The 26779-nt window shown below is 39.9% G+C and overlaps 1 protein-coding gene across 1 annotated transcript in view; it reads right to left on the bottom strand.

Moving 5' to 3' along the window:
• The window catches only part of TMC2 (transmembrane channel like 2), a 68014-nt gene that overhangs the window by 20892 nt on the left and 20343 nt on the right, over window positions 1–26779 (bottom strand). Inside the window, exons 5-9 of the mRNA XM_077156824.1 lie at window positions 22023–22104; window positions 21552–21658; window positions 8125–8223; window positions 6133–6275; window positions 62–209 (exon numbers count right to left, since the gene is read on the bottom strand). Coding sequence (XP_077012939.1) covers window positions 62–209; window positions 6133–6275; window positions 8125–8223; window positions 21552–21658; window positions 22023–22104 — 579 coding nt within the window. The remainder of the gene's footprint in view (window positions 1–61; window positions 210–6132; window positions 6276–8124; window positions 8224–21551; window positions 21659–22022; window positions 22105–26779) is intronic.

The raw sequence follows: 26779 nt of genomic DNA, 5'->3' as shown, positions 1-26779 counted from the left end.
CCCAATGCCGAGAGGGGCCCAGAGTTCCCCCATGAAATGGGAGCTGCCCTGGGGTGGCTACCTTGAAGCTGGTGGTGATAGAGGCGTATTTGTTGTCTGCTGTCTCTGAATTCCCGATCAGGTAGTCCCAGCTGGTAAACATCTTGAAACTGAACGTGAAATTATCATTCTCCCCATCGCTTGTGCTCCCCTGGCGGTTGCTGGCCATCCTGTAAGGCACACGCCACCGTTGTTATGCCTGTCCAGTTTCGGCTCCGTCGGTCCAAGGGAACCTTGGCCTAAGCCAGTCTTGGGCCCAGGTAGCAGATGCCTGGCGAGCAGACATCTGATAAGGCGAAAGGACCAGGCAGGGACTTGAGCCAAGACAGATCGAATTGGACCTTTCATACTCTTCATACTCAGGATACCTCCCCCTCCCTCCCGGCAAGTCTCAGTTCCCTGCAAACACACGTGGTGTCGGTTGGGTAGGTGGGAGCCTGCAGGATATTGGACACTTGATCATCTTTCCTACCTTTAAGTCTGATTTCCTGTGACTTGATTCACCTGCAAAATGTACTTTGGGACCTCCTTAATGAGGCTAATAAATTCTCAAAGAGAAACATTTTCCTTCAAGTCATTTATATTCTTGGATAGAAAAGAATTTCTATAAAACCCAATAAACCATGCAGGGGTTGGTGACTGCAACCAGGAAACCGTCACATCCTTTCCTTAAGCCTTTCCTCGTTCTCACCAACCTCACCTGTCCATGCTCCACCTCTCTTTGCACCCACTGGATACCCCCCACTGCGGGAATCACAGAATTTCAGGGAGGGGCTCTGTCCCATACTATGGGGCCCTTTGCGCTCCTCCATAATTCCAGCTTGTGTGTTGGCTTTTTGGGTTTTCCACAGGGGGTCCCCGGGACCGCTGAGGGGCAGCCGGCCATGGCCTGCAGCTCCGGCACTGCCCGCCCAGGAGCTGTCCCCGGCCCTGCACCCGGGGGCTGCAGCCAGATGGCACCCAACAGCCCCGCGCTCGGTACGCACCTGAGCCGACCGCCAGACTGTGAAGTGCATCCAACTATAAGGAAAGATTTGAAAACTGTACCAAAATTCTACTGTTGTCCAATTGAAGGACATCCTAGAGGCCATGACTGTCCGTTTCCCCAGTTCTCTCTTGTAAGACAGCACTTTATGGAAATGCATGCTGCAAAGAAGCATAAATGCAGTACGTGCTCCAGTTCTTTTGTACTGAACGGAACTTGAAAAAAAAACATGCAGAGGATTGTGGCAAGACCTTCCAGTGCACATGTGGCTGTCCTTACGCCAGCAAAACTGCCTTGTGGTCACACATCTGCCCAGCTGGCCACGAGATCCCTGCTGAGCACAGGAACCCTCCCCCCACCAGAAAGAAGAGGAAAATGGAGAACTCCACGAACAACCAGAAGTTGTCAAAAAAAGACCATTGAATTCTTGATCAATACACCAACCTCTAGACCAGAAACACAAGAACTAGAAACTTCAGAAATAAAGCTAGTAGCTTCCTTTAAAGACTCCTGCAGCTCTAATGCCAGAAAACAGACTCTTACAATGCTGTCAGGATACCCTCAGAGGTTGCTTTTACTAAAGCCCAAAATGGCTTTGATTAAACTGCCTGTTGTGCAGTTTCCTCCTATGCCCATCTTTGTGTCTCCTGCAGCCGCCTCCTGGGCCCAGCCTGAGGTAGTGGGTGTGGAGCATCAGTGCTCTGCCACCGGCACCCTTCATTCACTTCCCTTGTCCATAGGAGTCCTGATCCTCAGCCTACATTCAGAGGCTTGCTCTCTTAGGAAGAGCCTGTTTCTCTCAAAAATTGTGAATCCCATTGTTGTTGAGTCAACTAGTAGGTAGGTTTGGGCATCAACTTGGCCAGGTTGAAGGTGCCTAGTTCTGTTGCTGTGGACATGAGCCAATGGCATGTGAACCTCATCTAACACCAACTGCATCTGCAGCCGGCTGGGGGGAGTGCCTCCTGCAATGAGTGATGTTTAATTTAATTGGTTGGATGCATAAATGAGAGAGCTCAAGGCAGCGCAGCCCAAGCAGCTCAGCACACCTCATCTCAGCACACGCAGCTCAGTCCAGACCTTTGGAGATGTTGAAAGGAATCACCCCGGGAAAAGCTGTGGGAACCCAGAAGCCAGGAGAGAAGGCCAGCAGAGATCGCCCTGTGCCTTCCTGTGTAAGAGAGAACCTCAGAGGAAAGTTAGCTGCCTCTCCTCTGAAGAGCCATGAGTTTTCCACTAAGTAAATCCCCCTTTATTAAAAGCCAATCCATCTCTGGTATGTTGCATTCTGGCAGCTTTGGCAAACTAAAACAAGGTATTCAAGTGAGCTCGAGTAACATTCCACCTACTACGTTACAACAACTAGGGAACACAAGTCAGAAGGACAGCATTTCTTCCAACAATGTGCAGACAGATCTGTCTTGTGCCTCATGAAGTCTCATGCCTCCTGCCCAGTAGGCTTCTCCACACTCCTCTGTATGGTCTTGTTCTCAAAGGGATTTGACAGTTTGGTTCTCAAGCTTCACTTCCCATTAGTGTTCAGACTCAAACACTGTTACCCAGGTCTAAAGTAACTTCATCTATAGCCGCTCAGATGAAAGCTGCTTTAGATGCTGTTTCCATTCAGGTGGGATCTCCAGACAAACTCAAACCATCTCGGAGTGCAAAATTCCACAGATGGCCAGGTACACCTGGACCAAGTAATAATGTGTGGAGACATTTTTGAGAATGTCCATTCATCATACAGGGCTTCTACAGACAATATTATAATCAAAGTTTGGTAGCAGAGACTGTAACTCATGGTTTGTTACCTCAGAACGACCCTAAGATGTTAAATGAAGATATTGAGAAATCTGCACCAATGATAAACATCAGTGAGCAGAACAGTATGCTTCCTTCATAAAACATGACAGATAATCAGAACTAAATCATAGATTTATTAAGCGATTTAGAAAGCATCTTGTCAAGCTACCTGCCAGGTCAGACACTGGATAATTGCAGTCTGTTGTCTGACACAAACACTGGACCTGACACACAGCTCTCATCTGGCCCCACCCAGAATCCCAGAATAGATTTTGATATTGAGAAGTTCTTTGTGGCCTCTAATAGCCAAACGCAAATAAAAGAGCGTGAACTCAGCAGTATGAACACTGAACCAGCCTTGAAATCCCCGGACATAGAAACCCAAACCAACTTTTACTTGCAGACACCACTGTTCAGTCCTACAATTGTAGAGGAAATGCTAACTTCTTAGGTGTTGAAATATTTGATATGCAGACACAGACAGACCTAAACTTCTTTTTAGACAGAAGCCTTCATCTGCCTCTGAGCAGTCTTCTGAGACATTCCAGTTTTTCCATGAGCAATTGAGTCATCTGACATGAAACCCAAACAGCAGGGATTTCCCATAAAAGCCTACCTCCTCTAGAAAGCAAAGTTCAGCTGAACAATACAGAAACACAGACCATGAATTCTAGTTTTGAAACCCTGGGGAGTTTGTTTTTCACCAGCAATGAAACTCAAACAGCCAGGGACGACTTCCTCCTGCCCAGTTTGGCCTAGAACATACGACGGAGTCTCAGTTCAGTTCCGTGGACACCCAGACGTGTGCAGAGCTACACATAATCTCCAACCGCAATAAGTGACGTCCACGTGCAGGATGGCATTGACAGCTCTCTTCTAGATTTAGAAAATGGGGACCGGGGACACAGTATTAACTCTTGAATGTAGTTGTTTCTGCAGTTGCTTAGATTCTTCGCGGTTCTTTGCCTTTTGTACTTGTGAACATGAAACGTGCATATAAATGTGAGTGTATTATAAGTGTATGACACTCATCTAAAAGTGATTGTTTTTGTGTTGCCTACCATGGCCCCTTCAAAGCTACTCTTTCCTTCTAAAAAATAAATGTATTTCACACCTTTAAAAACAGTATTAGGAAAAAACAAACCAAACCCCACCCCCCAAAAAAACCCAAAAACAATATTAGCCATTTAGCTGAGCCAAAGCTTAGCAGGTAGTAGGGTACAAACTTTGAAATCTTTAAACGTTTTACTTTGGAGTGTAACATACTCAATTGCACCTCCTATATGTGTGTGTGTGTGTGTGTGTGTGTGTGTGTGTGTGTGTGTGTGTTTGCATGGGCAGGCACCGGGCATCAAACCCGGGTCTCCGGCAAGGCAGCAATTGAGGGTAGCAATTACAGCATTGAACTACCTAAAATTCGGTAGTCGGCATTTTTTTTTTAAAGTTATACTGTCTTCTTCAAAGAGAATAAAGACAGTGCAGACCTATTGTTTCAATCATCAAGAACATCAATATGGGAGCATGATAAAGTATGCTTCCAGGGTTTTCTGTGTTTAGGAGATCATGCCTAAGAATCTTGGCCAACTTTCAGAAAAGTAAGAATCAGTGCAAGTTTGAAAGTATTCTAAGTTTACAAGGAAATGCTTGGTTGCTTCTTTTACACACACTTGTGCCACTGAAGGCTAAATCTTCAAAAGAAAACTTAGCAAGGGGACTAATCATTCCTTAAAGTAAAATATGGTATTGCTACTAATTCATATTCCATACATCAGATACAGAGGACCTGTCGGCAGTGGGTGAAGGATGTATCCTGGGCAGATGAATGCAACTTAGTAGATGAAAGAGCTTGTTTTGATCATAATTGCCTATGAATATGGGTTTCAAAACAAAGCCTTAACTTGGAATTTCATTATGATTTAAAATTATCACAGCCTTCATCTATTTAAGAGCTCCTGATAAAGGAGAAATGCATGCTTGTTTATGGCTTTTTGTAACTATAAATGCATTGATCTATGGCTTAAACAAACAAATGAAAAACACTGTTTCTGTGGCAGCATTTGTGAATCTAGCCAACCGAATTATTTGCAGAAAAATGGAGCATGTAATAGAGTTCTACATGTATAAGAACTATTCTCCCGCAAAATCTTAGTTATCTGAATTGCTTACAGAGTATTTCTTAAGACTGAAATTCAGTGATGAAAAAGAAAGACAAAAAAATGAAGAAGAAGAAAAAGAAAATCAAGCTTGTCTCCTCATTTTTTCTTTTTTCCTTTTTTGTCATGCTGGGCAGCCGATGCCATCCAGTATCACTGTTGAGTGCTGAGCAGGCTGTCATGAAGAGCAGCATTTTCCCCTGAGATGAAGCTATAGAAAGTCAAGCCTGTCCTGTCCATTGTCTTTTTTTGACATGGGAAGGCTCCAGGAATCGAACCTGGGTCTCCGGCATGGCAGGTGAGAACTCTGCCACTGAGCCACCATTGCCTGCCCCCATTGTCTTTTCAGGGGTTCTAACCAGATTACTTCTCCCCTGGAGACACAGCCACCTGTCTTTTCTGAAAGAAGGGAGCCTGTGGCTTGCTTAAGCATGGGCCATGGAGATTGGGTTTGTGCAAAATTATGCCAGAACTAATTGTGGTCCCCTGAATCAGAAGAAAGAAACTCAAGGGCTTTGTTGAATTTTCCCTTCAGGGACTATTATGTAAGAGGCACAAACATATATAAGGGTCATTTGTGACAAAGAAAAAGAGCTGGGGCCAGAGAGGTTACCACTATTAATCACAGCTACATATATTCACTTAGTGCAGATTTATTGTTTATATCTTTATATGTGCCAGGCTTGGTTAAAACATACAAGCTAGAGTTATGGAGCAGCTGAAAAGTCTTTTTCTGAGAAAGCCAAGCTCGGAGAAAAGCAGAAACAGGCCTTGCAAACCTGTCCAGCCCTACCAAGTACCATGTATCCTCTCAGGCCACACTGGCCTTCTGACAATTTCTGGAGGTCACTAGGATATGTGTTGCTTCAGGGCCTTTGCACATGCTCTTCCTCTGTCTAAAATGCTGAGTCCCAGCACGGCTGGCAGCTTCAGGTCTCAGGCTTGTCTAAAGGAGTTTCTATCCTATTTCCCAGAAAATCCCACATCGCCCTGTTTTGCCTTTTATACCACACATTACAGTCCACATTTGCCTTGTTTTTAAAATTTTCTCTCTAAATCCTTCACAAGAGGATAAGCAAGCATAGAGTGGATAGGGGAGTGGGCTGTTTGGGTGAAGAAAAGTAAAAGCCTGTAAGTAAGAGTCATACTCACGATCTAATGACAATCATCAGGCTGTAGCCGAACACGCTGACCCCTACCATGAAGTACGCCATGGGCAGCCTGTACCTCAGCCACCCAATGGTCCTCTGGTTGTTGTAATAGCCGTAGAAGAGAGCAGAATACTTGATGAAGCCCTGTGGAACAGCAAATCCAAGTGCTCTGGCTCTGCAGTCATCAGACACTTACATTCTATCAGAGCTCTCTTTCTCAGGGCTTCAAAAGGAGTCTGAGCGGAGGAAGGAAGGATTATTCTGGAAGTTCTTGTTGTTTCCTTCACTTCTCCCATTGATCCAGAGTCTGCCAAGGGCTCCCCCTCTTTCCCCTTTTCATTCCCTTATTTCTCCACTACACGGAGAGCACCGATACCCAGTAAAGGAGAGCGGAGTGTGGTTAACAGTTGGGATAAAATCGGAGATAAAGTGTGTGTGTGTGTGTGTGTGTGTGTGTGTGTGTGTGTGTGTGTGCATGCTCACATGTATATAGATCTAAATTCTTTCCTTCCATCTCCAGAAGTAGACGGGCACCTGTGAAATTTCTCAGTATTTCAAAATTTCTAAAGAAAATGGTATATAATTAGGCACACAGTTCAATCCAAACTTCAAGTTTCGTTTTGATTTTGACTTTTACGTATTGTTGGGTTTAGGCAGACTTAAGTATACTTGTTATGGGTAATTATTTAGGTGTAATCATATTAACTTAGGCTTTAGCACTTCCTGTGTGTATTTTCTGACACAAGACAGGTAATTACTTATTAGTGAATAAACTCTATTTTGGGTAGATATGATATTTCAACTGGACTCTTCAGGTGAAATAATAAAGGGAATTCTTAGTAGTGGTATATTGGCACCACTGTTTCAAATACTTCGGAAAAACCCATTTCACAGATTTCTAAGGGGTCTCAGGTCTGACTACGAGAGTGAAGGATGCGGCAGCAATGACCTGGAGGCACCCAGCGAAGCCTTCCAGCCTCGGGTTTTCCTCGGGGCTGCAGCGCAAACCCCCAGAGGCATGGGAGGATGGAGATTCCAAAGGAGAAGGGTATTCCAGGCAGAGGCCCATAAGCAAGGGCTGGGAGACAGTGGAGAGCTTGGTGCCTTCAGGGAACACTCCCAAACTCGACAATGCTGGAGCATGAAGTGTGAGGGATTAGATAGAAATGGGACTGGAGAAGCTGTCGGCATCAGGTCATGAACATTTACTTTGTAAACCCAATGAAAAACAGTGGATTTTATTCCATTTGTCAATTGGAATCAGTGAATATCTGGGGAGTGGCAGATTTGCATTTTAGAAAGGTAGCTCTAGAAGGCAGCAGAGGGAATGGGGATTTTAAGAGCCAAGCCAAGGCAGGAGTAGAGTTGGAAGGTGGTGACAGCTGTCCTGGCAAGGTGAGGGCACGATTCATAGCAGAGGTAAGAGGGATGGAGAGCAGGGGACAGAGTCAAGAAAAGTTTGATAGGGAGGATCAGATTTCATGACTGACTGGATGTGGGGAAGGGAGAAGGGGAGGATGGCCTTCAGGTTTCAGACTTGAATGACTGGATGGATGGTGGTGCTAATAAAGGAAAGGGGAAAAAGAGAAGTGGGTTTGGCTGGGTAGATGTTGAATTGGAGAAGGAAGTAGGGCAGTCAGTTGAACATGTGTGAAAACGGGGAAAAGGCTGGAGTGGAGTCTGAATGTGGCTATGGGGAGACAAAACTATACTGTAAGATCAAAGTGAGGGGACCAGTGACCTCGTAGGGAACCCACACCCCTCAGGGGTGCAGCTGGAGAGGGGAACCCATGAAGGAGACCTAGAAGGAAGTGGGGAGATATGGTAGACTAGCTCATGTTTTGCTAGTTCATCTGCACAGCGTTGGGATCCTGCTGGATTAAAGCACAGGTTTTTCAATAACTCAGTCCAATTTTGCACACTTATTCATGCAATCTTTAGGCCTTACAGTCCCAAAATGGCGATGTACTGATATGATGGGAATATGTTATACCTCAAAATCCCAAAGGACGGAAAAGTCCATAGCCTTTTCTTCCTCAGCCCGAGGCACTGTCTTTCTGGGTATACTTCCATAGGGCATGCCCATCAATACCTTGTAGAGAGGGACAGAATGACATAACTGTAAGTGGGGGAAACACAAAGCACACAGAGACATTCATAAACTGGGTTAAATACTTTCTTTCTCAGAGTGGGGTATGCACATTTTCTTCTTTAACAATCACTCTTCTGATTTTAAAAGTTGCACACATTTATTGAAAGGAAGGTGAAAAAGTACACAAGAGCACTGGAAAAATTACCTCTCTCCCCACAACTCAAACATAGTGACGGTTAGATATTCATGTATTTCCTTCCAGTTATTTTTGAATTTTATACATTTTAGTATGGTTATTTAGCTTACTGCTATTTTATGACCAATTCCCCATGTCATAAGGCAATTTTCTAAATAAAACAGCTTCAAAATATTTGATCTCATGCATGCACCATAAACTTACTTAACCAATTCCCTACTGTAGGACATTAGAATATTTCTAGTTCCTTACTCGTACATAATTCTGTTATCAATACCCTTATACATATGCCCTTATTCACATCCTTAATCACATAAAAAATCAGAACTGTTTTAAATTTACATATTGCTGTATGAAGAATTGCTTTTTTAATTTAAATTTTCACTTCCAAGAAGGTAACCTTTCATTTTTTGTCTTATTTTTGTTCAGCAAAGCTCCTTAGCTATTCTCATAGACATCTTCTAATCTGCTAACTTTATTACTAATTACTTTATAGATTTATTGTTATTGTGAATGTGACAATTTTTTGTTGGGTGCATGATCTGGGAATTGAACCTGGGTCTCCTGCATGGAAGGCAAGCATTCTACCACTGAACCACCCGTGAATGTGACAATTTTAAGTTCCATCTCAAACTGAATATGGGGAGACAAAATGATGTTCATCTATTTAAAATAACCCCAGCCACTTCAAAAACTCGCTTATTAATTCTAGTAATTAATTATCTCTGTGGTTTTCTGGGTCTTCCCTATCATCTTGAAATTAATACAATTTTGCTTTTTTTGTACAAAATGTATAAGTTGTTGAATTTTCTACCATGTTGTATTAGGTAGAAATTTCAAAATAATGTTGAAAAGTAGTAGGGATAAAAGCATCCTATGTTGCTTTTGATTTCAGTATCATAGACTTCAGTATTTCACCATTTACTAGAAATTATTTTGGTTTTCATCTATAGGTTTATTGTTTTGGGTTAAGTCCCTTCTACCTCTTTTAAAAAGTTTATGTTCTTATTGGGGAAACATGTTGTATATAAAAATAGTACATATATAATTTTATGTGCAGTTGACCATAATAAAAATAAAATTAACTACTGGGTATCCACTACCTAGCTTTAAAAAACAGGACATCACTAGGACTTATAATGCCCTGGATGACCTAGAGTGATTGTTTTAGTTTGCTAATGCTGCCAGAATGCAATATACCAGAAATGGATTGGCGTTTATAAAGGGGATTTATTAGGTTACCAATTTACAGTCTAAGCCTGTGAAAATGTTCAAATTAAGGGATCCAGAGAAAGAGCTCTTGTCTTTGAAGAAAAGTTGCCAGCATCTGGGACACCTGTCAGCTGGAGGGCATGTGGCTGGCATATGCTGTTCATTGCTTTCAGCTTATGATTCCAGTGGCTTTCTCTCTCTAAGTGTCGTAGGTCCTCACTTAGCTTCTCTGGAGCAAACCTGGGATTTCATCTCTAAGCTTAGCACCTCCGAACGTCTGTGTCTTGGTTTCATTTCTCTGCTGCTCTCTGTGTTGTCTCTGAGTTCTGTCTCATAAAGGACTCCAGGAAAGGATTAAGACCAACCTCGAAGAGATATGACCCTGCCCAATCTCCACAGAAACAGCCTAATCAAAAGGTCTCACCCAACAATGGGTCTGTCCCCACTAGATTAGATGCAAAGAGCATGGCTTTTCCGGGTACAGAACAGCTTCAAACTATCACAGTGGCATATCCTGAATCACATCCAACTTCCACCTCCAAGACCCAAACAAAATTTGATACACTTTATGATACTCACTCTCTTGTTTGTCCTTATACTTTCCTCACTTATTGCTTAGATTTGTTTATTTGATGTCTTTATATAAATGGAATCATGCATAATATTCTTCTGGAAATTGCTTTTTTTCACACCAGATTACATTTTGGAAATTCATTCATACTGATGTGTGCAGCTACACTAATTTTCTGTGCTATGTAATATTACATTGTATGAATACGCTACAACTTGTTTGCACATTCTACTCTTCAGAGACCTTGGGGTTGTTTCCACATGTTTCTCTTAAAATGAACCCAATTCCAGCAAAGGCAGAGCAGCTTTTTAAAAAAATTTATTTATTAATTAAAAAAAATTTAACAAACGTAATAAAACATTAACATAGATTATCAGTAATTCACAATATCATCACTTAGTTGCATATTCATCATTTCTTAGAACATTTGCATCAATTCAGAAAAAGAAATAAAAAGACAACAGAAAAATAAAACGAAAACAGAAAAAGAAACCATACACACCATACCCCTTACTCCTCCCTTTCACTGATCACTAGCATTTCAAACTAAATTTATTTTAACATCTGTTCCCCCTATTATTTATTTTTATTCCATATGTTCTACTCGTCTGTTGACAAGGTAGATAAAAGGAGCATCAGACACAAGGTTTTCAGTGTGACACAGTCACACTGTAAAGCTACACCATTATACAATCATCATCAAGAAACATGGCTACTAGAACACAGCTCTACATTTTCAGGCAGTTCCCTCCAGCCTCTCCACTACATCTTGAATAACAAGGTGATGTCTACTTAATGCATAAGAATAACCTCCAGGATAACCTCTGGATTCTGTTTGGAATCTCTCAGCCATTGACACTTTGTTTCATTTCACTCTTCTCCCTTTTGGTCCAGAAGGTTTTCTCAATCCCTTGATGCTGAGTTTCAAGAGCAGTTGTTTTGACAAACCCCCTCACGGAGAACAAGTGGAAACGTGAACAGTGATAGTCTGTGTGGTTAAGATCCAGGAGAGAAAGGAATTCTGGAAAGGGGATCCCAGCACATGGCACTGCTGATCCTCATGAGGCATTTGCTGAATTCAAAAGCAACAGTGAAAAGATTAAGAAACTGTGGACAGATTTTGGAATAGTTAAAGGGCTGAAGGTGTGGATAGAAAAGAAAATTTGGGCCCTGTTCTAGTTTGCTAGCTGCCGGAATGCAACACACCAGAGACGGATTGGCTTTTAATAAAAGGGGATTTGTTTTGTTGGTTCTTCAGAGGAAAGGCAGCTAACTTTCCACTGAGGCTCTTTTCTTACGTGGAAGGCACAGGATGGTCTCTGCTGGTCTTCTCTCCAGGCCCCTGGGTTCCAACAACTTTCCCCGGGGTGATTTCTTTCTCCACCTCCAAGGGCCCGGGCTGAGCTGCAAGTGCTGAGATGAGGAATGCCAAGCTGCTAGACTGTGCTACATTGCGTTCTCTCATTTAAGCACAAGCCAATTAAGTTAAACGTCACTCATTGCAGCAGACACGCCTCCTAGCCGACTGCGGATGTAATTAGCAACAGATGAGATTCACCTACCATTGGCTCATGTCCACAGCAACAGAACTAGGTGCTTTCACCTGACCAAGTTGACAACTGAATCTAACTACCACAGGCCCAAATAGGAAATCAGGGCCCAACCAAACCCCAGGTTTTCATTGACATTTGGGAGCTCACTACTCTGAGAGTAAAGTTAAACAAAAAATAGACCAACCCGCATAGGGATTGAAGTCCAGCCTCAAATCTGATTATTGATTGGATTAATGTGGTTTTGGATTGTTAGTGTCCTGCCAGAAGCATAATAAATAAATCTCAATAATTTCACATACAATGCCTGGCACTCAGCCAAAAAATAATCAGTCATAGAAGAAGACAAGACTTACTAAAAAACCCAGACAAAACCAAACAATATAAAAAGTCACAGGAAATCCACATGAGGGAGTTATCAGTCAAGAACTTGAAAATCACTTTGATTAATACCGTTAAGGAATTAAAAGATGAGATGGAGAATTTTGATGTAGAGAACTGGAAACTATAAAAAGAATCAAATGGAACTGAAAGGAAACCGATCAAGATATTTACATACCGCGAAGATAGCAGAAAATCATTAAGCATATCATGATGCAGACAGATACAGCCCTACCTAACGACCAAATTAAAGCACCAGAGGAGACAGACGTTGGAACAGCTGATCAAAGATGTTCATATAATGTTACTAAATAAAATAAATGGGATGGCTAATGACATAAAGGCAATCAAGAAGACACTAGAATAGCATAGAAAGGAATTTGAAAGAATAAATAGAAAATAGCAGATATCACAGAGATTAAAGATGCTGTAAGCCAAATAAAAAACATACTGGAGACACACAACAGCAGATTTGAAGAGGCAGAAGAAAGAATTAGCAAACTAGAGGACAGGACAGCTGATTTTGAACACTCAAAACAGCAAATGGCAAAAAAGATGGAAAATTTTGAATTGGATCTCAGGGAAATGATGGACAGGACAAAGTGCACAAATACAGGAATCATTGGTGTCCTAAAAGGAGAAGAGAGGGGTAAAGGGCTAGGAAGAGCAGTTAAGGTTATAATAGGGAAAAACTTCCCAACTCTTATAACGGACATAAATATGCAAGTCAAAGACTCTCAATGAACTACAAATAGAATAAATCCAAATAGGCCTTCCCCAAGGTACATACTAGTCAGTCTGTCAAAGGTTGAAGAGAAGCAGAAAATTCTGAAAATGACAAGTGAAAAACAATCTACCATACGAGGGTAACCACATAAGACTGAGTTCAGACTACTACTCAACTGTCACTATGGAGGCAAGAAGACAGTGATACGATATACTTAAAATCCTGAAAGAGAAAGACTTTCAACCAAAAATTCTGTACCCAGCCAAACTGTCCTTCAAAACTGGGGGAGAGATTAAAATTTTCACAGGCAAACAAATCCTGAATGAATTTGTCAACAAGAGACCGGCCCTACAAGAAATACTAAAGGGAGTTCTTCTGCTCGTTGAAAAAAAAAGACAGGAGAGGGAGGTCTGGAGGAGTGCACAGAACTGAAAAGTACTAGTAGGGGTAACTTAAAGGATAAAAAGAGAAAGAGGGAAAAGAATATACAGAGCTGATAAATAAAAACCAAAATATAAGATGATGGATTCAAGAAACACCTTTTCAGTAGTAACTTTGAATGTTAATGAACTAAACTTACCAATTAAAAGACACAGATTGGCAGAATGGATTAAGAAACATAATCCAGCTATATGCTGTTTACAAGAGACTCACCTTAGACACAAGGATACGAATAGATTGAAAGTGAAAGGATGTTACACACAAGTTGTAACCAAAAGAAAGCAGGAGTAGCTGTACTAATACCGGACAAAATAGACTTTAAATGTAAAGACATTATAAGACACAAAGAAGGACACTATATATTAATAAAAGGGATAATTGACCAAGAAAAAATAACAGTCATAAATGTTTATGCTCCCAATCAAGGAGCTCCAAAGTACATGAGACAGACATGGGTAAAACTGAAGGGAGTGATAGATGTTTCAACAATAATAGTAGGAAACTTCAATACACCACTCTCCTCTACATATAGAACAACCAGACAGAAGATCAACAAGAAAATAGAGATGTTAAACAACTTGGGAAATGAATTAGACCTAACAGACATATATAAGTCATTACACCCCAAAACACCAGGATATACATTCTACTCTATTGCTCATGGAACATTCTCCAGAATAGATCATATGCTGGGGGCACAAAACAGGTCTTTTAAAAAAAAAGAATCAAATGGAAATTATAAATTTAAAAAATATGATCACTGAAATTAAAAACAGGTATAATAGCATACAGATCAGCTGAAAAGAGAATTGTTGCTTTGAAAAATAGGTTTTAAAAAATCCAGATTTAAGCACATTGAGAAAAGATGGAAAATACTTAAAAGAACATACAACATATTATTTCTGGATTTTGAGAGGATATTTTATATATCTATAACCTGGTATTTATAATAAGAACGAAGCCAATCAGGTCAAGATTAAGGTAATTCAGAACACAGGGGTAAGAAATACATTGTTTTTATTTTAGAAACGCACCTACTCTTTAAGACCAAAGGAAGAAAGGATTATTTTGTCTGGAACCTAAATTTTAGGTAGCACGTACTCTAACTCAGCCTATTTGGATGGCTCATTTGAACAACTGAAATACAGGGAGCCCAGAATAAGAATGAGGGCATTTAGTCTTTTTTAAAAAAAACTAATTAATTAATTTAATTCTTTATTAAATATAACAACATACAAACACAAACATTCTTACCATATGATCATTCCATTCTTGATATACAATCAATAACTCACAATATCATCACATAGTTGTATATTCATCATCATGATCATTTCTTAGAACATTTGCATCAATTCAGAAAAAGAAATAAAAAGAAAAAAGAAAAAAATTCATACATACCTTACCCCATACCCCTCTTTTTCATTGATCACTAGCATTTCAGTCTACTAAATTTATTTTAACATTTGTTCCCCTATTTATTTATTTTAATCCATATGTTTTACTTGTCTGTCCATAAGGTAGATAAAAGGAGCATCAGACACAAGGTTTTCACAATCACACAGTCACACTGCAAACGCTATATCATTATACCATCATCTTCAAGAAACATGGCTACTGGAACACAGCTCTACATTTTCACACAGTTCCCTCCAGCCTCTCCATTACACCTTAACTAAAAATGTGATATCTATAAAATGTGTAAGAATAACCTCCGGGATAACCTCTCGACTCTGGAATCTCTCAACCATTGACATTTTATTTTGTCTCATGCCTGGATACACCCTAGAATATATTAAGTAGATAATCAAAAAGTTTTGGCAAAGTCCCTTGAGGGATGGGAAAAAAATATGGAACTATCAAACTTTACCATCAGGGAATCCCCTGATACTGTGTCAAACACTAGGGACACCCAAATCAATAGGCTAAACCCTCAATCATGAGCCTTACTTTTGTGAAGCTTGTGTAGGTAGCTAGGAAGCTTAGCCTACCTACAGGCATGGCTAAGACTTACTTCTGGAGGACCTCTGTTGTTGCTCAGATGTGACCTCACTCTCTCTAAGCCCAACTCTGTAAGTGAAATCATTGCCCTCCCCACTACGTGGGGCATGACATCCAGGGGTGGAAGTCTCCCTGGCAGCATGGGAGATGACGCCCAGGGATGAGTCTGGCCCTGGCACCATGGGATCAACAATTCCATCAAAAGAAGTGTAACTGATAGAAGATTAGTGACTGTGAGAGTTCAAATAATGTTGAGAGGCTACTCTGGAGGTCACTCTTATGCAAGCTTCAGGTAGACCTTGCTACCTAACATAACCTGCCAGCCTCCAACCAGGACCATTCCAGCCAATCCTAAAGACACCTAGGGCAATATATAAGATTCTACAAAGAATCCATGCACTAGGGTAACTTTCCAGAAACCTACAACCTCCAAATGGGTCCTTAGACCAGATAAGTCCTGAAACCTAGAGGGCCCAGCCTCTCCAGAACATCAGCTAGTTCCATCTCCCTACCCCCTGACAGCCCCTTCAAACATGAAAAAGTTAGAATGGCCACAAATACCCCTAAAGAGTGGGAAAGAAAGATCAAAAGTGATGGTGGAGTTATACAGAGAAGGTAAAGTTTAACACATGAATATGAATGCTGAATCATTAAATTGATATTTGTTTTAGTCTCCAGTAGTTTAGAGCAGCTAGAAGTGAAAACCTAAAATTGCGGAATTATAACCCATATGAAACTCTGAAATTGGTTCTACAACTAATTGTTGTGTTGTGCTTTTAAATTTATTGCTTTTTTGTACATATATTATTTTTTCACAAAAAAGAAAAAGAAAGTTGATTGCGATGATAAAAAAATATTTATTCCTTCTAGCCTCCTATATTCTGGAGCAACTAGAAGGAAAAATCTGAGATGATGGTATGGTAGGCCAGGACAAACTCTGGAATCTGTCCTGTAACTACTTGTTGAACAGTGCTTTGAAAACTATTGCTTTTTTCTTTCTTTGCTTTATATATATATATATGTTATATTTTTATTACATAATTGAAAAAAGTAAAAAAAAAAAAGAACATGAGACACATAGGAATATAGAGACGAGATTCTACATATGCATATTTGGAGACCCACAAGGAGAAGGAGAGAGAAGGAAATGGCATAGAAACAATATTTGAAGGGAAAATGACTAAAAATTTTCCCAAAATAACAAAAGACATTTTAAGAGTCAAGAAACACTATAAATATCAAGTAGGGTATATAACATATTAACTTCCTATTACTGCTTAACAAATTACCACAAACTCAATAGCTTAAAACAACACATTTATTATCTCATATTTCTGTAGGTCAGAAGTCCACCAGGATGTGACTTGATTCTCTGTTTAGGGCCTTGTCAGGTTGAAATCGAGATCTCAGCTTGGGCTGAGGATCTCATCCGGGTTTGGAGTCCTCTTCTCAGATCACTGGATATTGACATATTTAAATGCCATATGGTTGTAGGATTATTCTGCAAGCTTGGTGGTCAGCAATTGTGAACATTTAAAAAATACCTTTCCATATGTCTTAAATATTTATTTTTTGAGAAGTATCAATATGAGGTTTACCAATTGAATGTTGTCTATGTGAACTCTAGAACAGAGATAATAAAGTATTTTAAAAAATTATTTTACTTAATTAACATACATCAGCAATTTTCAACCCTGGTAGCATATTGGAGTCAACTGGAAACCTGTGTTAGTCATCTGCTGTGTATATAACTAATGACCTCAAAACTGAGCAGCTTAAAACAGTACACATTTATCATCTCAAAGTTTTCATGGGTCAAGAATTTTGACATGGCTTTTCTGTGTCCTCTGCATCAGGATCTCTCATAAGCCTGCACTCGTGGGGTCTGCTGAGGCTCTGGTCTCATCTGAAGGTTTCACTAAGGAAGGATCCGCTTCCAAGTCCTCTCAAAGGGTTGCTGGCAAGATTTAGTTCCTCATGAGTTATTGGACTTAGGACTTCAGTTCCTCACTGGTTGTCGTCTGAAGGCCACACTCAGTTCCCTGCCTGGGGGTGTCTCTCCAATATGGCAGGTTGCTTCATCAAAACATGCAAGTCAAGAAGGGAGTTGGGCGATAATCCCAGAAAGACAGAAGCCACAGTCTTTTATAACCTAATCATGGAAATGACAGCCCATCACTTTTGTCATATTCTGTTTGTTAAAAGCCAGTCACTAGGTCTAGCACATACTCAAGGGTGGGAATGATACAAGGGCATGAGTACCAGGAGGTGGAAAACATTGAGAACCATCTTAGAAGTCTGTCTACTACAGGAGTGTTCTAGTTAGCTAGCTGCCAGAATGCAATATACCAGAAACAGAATGGCTTTGAAAAAGGGGGATTTAATAAGTTGCTAGTTTACAGTTCTAAGGCCGAGAAAATATCCCAATTAAAACACATCTATTTAAATGTCCAATCTAAGGCATCCAGGGAAAGATACCTTGGTTCAAGAAGGCCGATGAAATTCAGGGTTTCTTTCTCAAGTAGAAGGGCACATGGTGAACAGTCAGTTCCTCTCTTATCTGGAAGGGCATATGGCGAACATGGCATCATCTGCTAGCTTTTTCTCCTGGCTTCCTGTTTCATGAAACTCCCCAGGAGGCATTTTCCTTCTTCATCTCCAAAGGTCGCCCCTGGTGGACTCTATTTTTTGTGGCAATGTCATTCTGCTCTGCTCTCTCTGAATAGCTCTCATTCTCCAAAATGTTTCCTCTTTTATAGGACTTCAGAAACTAATCAAGACCCACCTAAATGGTTGGAGATACGCCTCCATCTAATCCCATTTTACAACCACTCTTGATTAAATACTTCTCCAGGGAGATGATCTAATTACAGTTTCAAACATACAGTATTGAATAAGGATTAGAAGAAATGGCTGCCTTTACAAAATGGGATTAGGATTAAAACATGGCTTTTCTAGGGTACATACATCCTTTCAAACCAGCACAAGGAGATTTTAAAATAGGGATATCAAGACCCCACCTCAGATATTCAGAGTCAATTGATTGGGATGGGCCAGAACCAAGCATTTTTTTCAAAGTTCTTCATGTGAGTTTCACATGTTGCCAGTGCTGAGAAGAGGAGTACATGAATTTGTTATCCAGTAGGGTCTTGGCAGCCAACTATGGCAGCATAACTGAGGATTCCCCAGGGATGATATAAGCATGCTAGGATCTGCAGACAATTGTTATTAAAGCTGAACATGTCTCATTGTAACATTCGGAGCTGCTTAATTCCATTTAAAAATGAGTGTATTTTAGTTTCCTGGCTGCTAAAACAAATTCCGTACAATGGGTTGGCTTAACAACAGGGGTTTATCGGCTTATGATTTCAGAGGCTTGCTTCCCCCAGGAGTCAGTATCTTCTGGCTGGCTGGCAATCTTTGGGGTTCCTCGGCTCTTCCATCACATGGCAAAGCATACAGCAGTGTCTTCTCTTTCCTCTTCTGGATTCTGTTGACTGCCATCTTCTGGCTGCTCCCTGTGGCTTCTCTCTCCACCCAACTTTTACTCTGCTCAGAAAGGACTCCAGCAATCCAGATTAAAACCCAAGCAGATTTAGTTGGACCACACTTTAACTGAAGGTGAATAACATCTTGAAGAGATGCTATTTACAATGGGTTCACATCCAACAGAATGGAGACTAAGACCAAGAACATGTCCAAACTAAGGTATATAATTCAATCTACCACCAAGGGTTTGTGGCAAACATTAGATGGGCACGAGGAGAAAGACCCTCTGATTCACCATGACTGGCTTTAAAACATCCATCAGCCAAGAGCATATCTGATCACCCAGTTTATGCTAAAAATTCTTGGGCTCAGAAGTTATTTGTGCTTTGATCAACTTTGTACCCCCTACACTCTTTTCACAATGAATTCGTACGTGGCTGACTTCCATGTGGCCAATTTCCCATCATCCAAACTAAGAAGGCTTTTTGAATACTTCACATCCTCAACCGCTGTTATCTCACCTACCATTATTAAGTCCTGTCCATTCTACCTGTCTCTAATTCCTCTTTTAATCCATTCCCGCTGATATTATCCTGATCTAGGACTGAACTATTGCAACAGGCTCCTCAATGATCTCTGCCTCTCCCCATTACCCCCAGTGGTTTTCTTCCATGAGGAGCCCTCATTCTATCAAGGCACTCTCCTCCACTCCAACAGAGCTTTCCCAATCACCTGTCAATCAAATCACAGCTCTGTCGCCCAAAGGTTCAGGTCTTGCTGCTTCATTGGAATGCACCGATCAGCAAATTTTCATGGTTTTAAACAAATGTTTGCCCTTATAATGTTATATGTAATAAATCAAATCAATTTATATACATTGTATCAAATTTAATGATTCATTGAAAGAAAAAAAAAACAGTGTCTTTAAAACATTCAACTTTTCAACCAAACTATAGAAACAAGCTTTGCTAAAAATTGTATGAAGGCTTTTTATCAACTTCTGAAAATTTCATTTGAAAGTGGAAAAGAAATAGGTTTATGCGGTCAAAGTGTTGTTATTTTATTATTTCTTAAATGAAATACAAAAATCAATTATTTAGACTCTGATTATTCAAAATCTATACAACGGCAAAGAAGAAAAATAATTGAGTCTCTCCTAGGGTTCAATTTGACCTAAAGATTGAATCTAAGAAATGCTTCTAATTAGGTATTTTTCTCACTTGCAAATATTTATTAAATGAACAATGAGTTTCTGGTTTTTGTTATCTAAAATAGTTACTATGCTTCTGGAATCCTAATTATTCTAGGGTTTGGAAGCCTAGAGTAATGCAAATGTCCTTCTGATGACCACATATGATTCTTGACTTTTCTTTACTCGACTTCTGTTTGTATTTTCTTTAAGTGTAAAAGGACTGACCCCTGTGTAACAAAATTCCAGTGATGTCTCATATGCTACAGCATGTAAATGTGCTCTCTTCTGTAGGTAGTCTGGCTGTTTCCAGGAGGAAAGCCAAATGCTCTGGGAAAGTAAATTTCCCCAGTGGTTACTGGAAGAGAAGTCTCACACTCGCCTGAACGTGGAGGGAAGAAGTGAAACTTCTAGTTAGCTTCTGATAATATTCTTCTCTTGAAGAGAAACAGACTTGGTACAAGAGCATTTTCACACACTTGCCTAGTGGTTTAAAATCCTCACCTCTGGGTCAGAGGTGCTATTGGTTTAAGAATATGCATAGGGCGAAGTGGACTCATAACCCTTGATTTCGAGGATTTGCATACAAATGAGTATAAAGGCTTATAGTTACTGATATATTTGGAAGTGTACTTTTCAGGTCATGTAGAAAAAACATTCAATGGTTTTATTAAAAAGACGGTATTTTAAAACACTGTTGCTACCAAGGGCTATTACAATACACCATCAACCTCTTCCAATTAATCGGGTTTAATTCGCCTCACGTGGAAGGTTTATAATTTCCTGAAAAATGACTGGGCAGACAAGTTCTCCAAGGATGGTGGTGACAGGTAGAATTGCCTCCAATATGCCCACAGATCCATTTGTGATAACATAGGAATCAGTAAGTTATCATAGAACCAGTTAATAAATCTGGAAGGAATTAAAAAAAGTGAAATGCAGATATATTACCTGGTTACCCGAGAACCTGTTGAAATCAGTCCACTTGTGGACCTGGCGCTGGCACCAAGCAATTCAGACAGGATTGTACCAAGTACTGTGCTCAGTGCTTAGGAGACCAGTGTCCCTTGGAGAAGACCTCAGGCCAGCACTCTGGGGCCTGGGGGTTTTCACTACAGATGTATTAAGTGACTGCATGAGTCGCTTATCCCTTTTTTGCCTCTCACTTCTTCATCTGTAAGTAAGGATCCACCAATATCCATAAGATATTGAGAGAATAGTGATAGGCACTATTCAAACGCACGTTTTTAAATTATAAATTATGACATAATTTGTTTCATCTTTCTCCTTTTTCAAGAAAGAAGAAAAAACTCACTGAGATATTAATTCCCCACTTATCTTGAGGTTTAAAAAAAGGGTAGAAAAAGGTAGGACCCACCCCAATTCAGAAACACAAGTATTTTGGTCCCATTCTTTGTTTGAATTGAACTATTTGCGCAATTGATGTGAATACAGGATTTAAAATGAAGGAGAGATTCTTTGTAAAACAGAGTTCTTGGTTAATGTAAATGAAGGTGGTGGTCACGATAAATGTCAACACTATCCACAAATATAGGAAATTATTTTCTTACCTCTGGAATTATGACTAGACCAAATATTAAACCAAAAAGGACGAGGTTAACTCCATACATCCATCGGAGAAATATGAAATATGATGCCACTGAAGAACCAAAGTGACCTGGAAGGAGAAAATATGGTGGCATTTAAGGGCTGCAGAAGGAAGAAATTAACAGTATTGAGCACTTTATGTGCGTTATGGGTTTAATTTTCACATCAGTTCCTGAACAAATATCTTGATCTCCATTTTTTTTTTCCCTAAATAAATAACCCGAGGCTCAGTGGGATTAATGACTATGCCTAAGCACCCACAGTCAGAAACTGAAGAAGCAGAATTAAATCATGATCTGACTGGTCCAAAGCCCATTCTTTTCCCAGTAAGACACAGCCTGTGAAATAACCTAATTAGAAGGTCAAGAAAACAATCGGAGCCCTTGAAGACCCTTCAGCAAGCCAAATGGAAAAAAGTGCATAAAAATACTTACTCTCAATGTCCTTGATCTTCATTTCCCACGGAATACATTGTGTCTTGAAATTATTAAAGTCTCTCTTAAACTTGACCCATTTCTGAAATAAAACAGACACACTCTCAGTGCATTAACTTGGGGTTGACGGCATGAGGTTGTCAGGCAGGTAAAATTCTCATCTTCTGCAGTCCTTGAGAGCCAGCCTGCTACAGACGGATGTTCAAACTTTCAGTTTCTCAAGGTCAGGTGTGGAGTGAGACAGAAGGCAGGGCAATAACAATACCTTGTATTTGTCTTCAGTGCTTATAAAATTTCAGGTTTGTACAATTTACATATAAACTGAGAAATTCTGTGTACAATGTCTGGTTTGGGGATCAGATTGGGTTAGCAAACTCTGATGCAACTTTCTTCATTTTAAAACAAAAATTCAAGGGGAAAAGGAAATCTCACAACCATCACACCCAATTATGGCAGACAGTCAAGTGCCTAAATAGGTTAGGAATCGTCACCAAACTACCATGCTGGTGGAATCGGTAAAGAGAACTCAATCCATGGCTTCCCATTCTTCCTCTCATGAAGCAGCTGCCTTGTTCTTCTGAAAGAAGGTAGGAAGACATTTTGCACCTCCTCTGATGGTCTGCTTCATAATTCCAACACTCAGGGTTTGTATCAACCCCAATCCTGAGTAACTGTCTGATTGCCGGCTGGCTGTTGTGTTGTCAAGATTCCAAAGGGCTGCTCTCTACCAACCCTGCCTCCTGGATATAGATCCATCTGGAATAAAAAAAAGTCATAGAAAACAGCAGACCAAGAAGTAGTAGAGAGGAGATCCTAGTATCAGCTTCTATATTATAAGGGTCTCCAAAGAATTTGTTCATGAAGTGTTCTAGTTTGCTAGCTGCTGGAATGCAATATACCAGAAATGGAATGGCTTTTAAAAGGGAATTTAATAAGTTGCTAGTTTACAGTTCTAAGGTCGAGAAAATGTCCCAATTAAAACGAGTCTATAGAAATGTCCAGTCAAAGGCATCCAGGGAAAGATGCCTTGGTTCAAGAAGGCTGATGAAGTTCAGGATTTCTCTCTCAAGTGGAAGGGCACATGGCAAACACAGCATCATCTGCTAGCTTCTTCTCCTGGCTTCCTGTTTCATGAAGCCTCCCGGGAGGCGTTTTCCTTCTTCATCTCCAGAGGTCACTGGCTGGTGGACTTTGCTTCTTGTGGCTATGTCGTTCTGCTCTGTTCTCTCTGAATCTCTTTCATTCTCCAAAATATTTCCTCTTTTATAGGACTCCAGAAACTTATCAAGACCCACCCAAATGGGTGGAGACATGTCATCACCTAATTCAGTTTAACAACCGCTCTCGATTACCTCACATCTCCAGGGAGATGATCTAATTACAGTTTCAAACATACAATGCTGAATAGGGATTAGAAGAAACGGCTGCCTTTACAAAATGGGATTAGGATTAAAACATGGCTTTTCTAGGGGACATACATCTTTTCAAACCAGCACATGAAGGAAATGAGATTCTCCCTTGTAAATTCACTAGATGATGAAAAAGAAAAAAATACCTGAAGGAATCAGATGGACTTCCAGATCAGAAACTTTTGGCTTTCTCCTGATTGGATGAATGCTATATAGGGAAGGAACCACATGTCAGAAAAAGGAGCTGGTCTTGTGGAGGGCCGGGAGCAATCAAGCAGGCCCAAGCAGGGAGAGTCCCCACACCAGGGGGGCGGAATGTCCCCGAGAGTTAAACAATAACCAATGCTAAGAAACTGTGGGACTGGGATAGGTTTTGGCAACAGCTAACAGCATTCTTCTGCTTCTATGAACCGCTTGCTTGCTAGCAACTGCAAAAAACCACAGCATGATTTTAGCCTTTATAAGCACACCTTGAAAATCTCTAGGGGCTGCTCTCTGAATCCTCTTTCTTGGAGGTTCCTGAGGCAGTCGCCAGCTGGCTAATAAAGACTGCAAATTGGCTTGCAGTTTTGAATTGTGTGGTCTCTCTTGGGTGCGTCCCACAACAGTCTTAGACACAAAGGAAAAAGAAGGGCCCCTAAACAAAGGGCTAGCTGATAATAATGGCAAGGCTCTCCCTAGGACAGAAAGGGAGAGATGTGGGGGATGGTGAACGATGGATAGTGGGCACTCCAGTCCCACTGCTTCATCTATTGTCCCTCATTTTGATTCTGTGCTAAAAGAATAACTTATAGTTTATGTGGATTTCGGTGTAGGTCTGTCTATAAGGAGGACATTTATTGATCACCTGCACTGTATACTGGTTCCTATGGCAGAGATATTTCATTGCAAATTAATAGACTGAAATTGGGATTACAGTTTAGCTTCCCATCCTCTAGCTCTACTATCAAAAATAAAATGCACTGCTGATATGGACTTTGAATGTTCTAGTTATTGTATTATCAGCTATTTCTCCTTATCAATTAATATTCTGGCATCTGGTTTTATATGTCAGCCTCATAACTTTATTATTGTGAGTCCTCCCCCGAGAGATGGAGCCCCGCTCAGGGTAATGATAAAATCAGGACAAAATACAGGTTTGTAAAGCTGAGGACCACTGGGGATAATGAACACTGCCATGTGAGGCCCCCTGGAGAGAGAGAGCCTGCTGACAGCCAGCTGACAGAGAACCAGCTGACAGCCTCTCAAGTCCGTGGGCCCCTCTGCCTGAAAAGTGATGGTCTGCAGGTGGGGCGGAGACAGAGACGTGGAGAAGCTCTGGCATCGACGTTATTACGTTTCATTAGTTTAGAGAGTCAGAAAATTGGGCTGTGTGAGATGGTGGCTGCTGAACTTGGGACTGGATTATTTGTTGTGCATGTCATCTTGCATTTGAGCTGTATATAAGAAAAGTAGTTCCAAACAGTAGTCAAGTAAGCTTCAGGCAAGCTATGCATCATGTCCATGGGTCTGGATGAATAAAATGAAAACTATGACAAAGTACAGCAGAACAAGGGAAAGGGGACACCATCCTTTGAATTCTTAGAAAGTATTTCCTCTAGAATGCGTACATACATTTAGGAAATGATTCTGCCTTATTAATAAGAGGCAAGCAATATGGCTTCTAAAGGAAGGGATAACAATCTGAGATTTAAAAAATGTGAAACAGGGAAGAACTATAAGGAAACCAAATGTTTTGAAATAGGGTGAAAATAAATATAAATAAGTATAGTATAATTAACACAGAAAAAATTTATTCAATGATAAACATGAGAATAAACCCAGGAAATTTCTGAGATGCAAAGAGAGAGAAAGCAAAGAATTAAAAACAAGAGAAGGGAAATATGGAGGACAGAGATGAGCAACCAGCTTCTTCCTAAGGAAGAAGCTAAAACTTTTTGAACAGAAAACGTGATTGAGCAGAAATATTTATCAAAGATATATTTGAAGAGCACATTGCTCAGCTGGTAAAAAAAAAAAATAAAAGATCTGGGTGAGCAATTAAGAGCTAAATAGTTTCTAGACAAAATTAATAAAAAGACCTTCAAATGGTTATCATGCATTTACAACTGAAAAAAAAAGAAAAAATAATATTGGGGGTAAAAGATTCAAACTCAATTGATAGGGTAATTACAAAATTATGAGTAAACCAAATGCAACTTTATGTCAATAAATATGAAAATACTGATGAAATGATCAATTTGGGGGAAGAATATGAATTATCCAAATGGCTCCAAGAAAAAGCAAAAACCTTAAACCCACCAATAAACAGGTAATTCATGAAAAAAAATTATCAAGGTGTTGGGTCTTAAAATGACTCCTGATCTGTAATCTTTCAAATAAAAAAAATGAGTAATTATGCTCTACAAATCAATTTATGGTATAAAACAGAGGCAATACTATTTATTTAACGTTATAAAGCAAATACAGCCCTAATGTTAAAATCCATCAAGACAGAGCACATATACACATTCATATCAATCTTACTCATGAAAATTTATGTAAAAGTCAAAAATAAAACACTGAAAAATCAAACGTAGCTGTGGAATAAAAAATAATACATGACTAAGGTTATCCCAGAAATAAAAAGTTTAATAAGAGGAAGGAAATGGCACTTAATAAAATCTGATATGTGTTTCCAATAAAATGGAAATCTTACTAAATCGGAACTAAATGGCTTATTTTTATTGTGATGAAGAAAATCTATTTCAAGTCAACAAGTCCCATAAAACTGAATGTGAACTACGAGGGTCATCACCTTTATCAACTGAAGTTGTTCTAGGATTGCTAACCTATATTTAAGATAGGAATAATAAATCATAGTTAGAAGGGCCCTAGTAAAACATCTTTACAAATGGAATTAGTTGAAAATGGTTAGAATTAATAACAGTATAATGAGGGGACAAGATATAAAATTAATACACAAACCCATAGCTTTCCTACATACCAGCCATAACTAGTTATCAGATCAATGAAAAAAAGATCCCATTTACAAAAGCAACTAAAACATAAAACTATGTAAAAATAAAATTGGGATATGGGAAAGGTCTATATGAAGAAAATGACAAACTTTATGAAGTATGTAAAATAAGGCTGGAAAAGTATATGGTATTCTTAGGTGTGAAAACTAAACATTGTATAGATGAGATGTATTCCCAGATTAAATCGAGGATATTAAAAAATTGCAATCAAAATATCAATGGGCTATGTTAGCAAAGTGATTTTAAAAATGCATATGGACTTTGGGTATATATGTGACACCTGAGACTCAGAGTTAGAGCTCTGAAGCTATCTATGAATGTCAGTACT

Source organism: Tamandua tetradactyla, chromosome 1 (assembly GCF_023851605.1).
Source record: "Tamandua tetradactyla isolate mTamTet1 chromosome 1, mTamTet1.pri, whole genome shotgun sequence".
Lineage (NCBI taxonomy): Eukaryota > Metazoa > Chordata > Mammalia > Pilosa > Myrmecophagidae > Tamandua > Tamandua tetradactyla.
The sequence above is the reverse complement of the archived record's forward strand: the minus strand, read 5'-3'. Positions and strand labels throughout refer to the sequence as shown.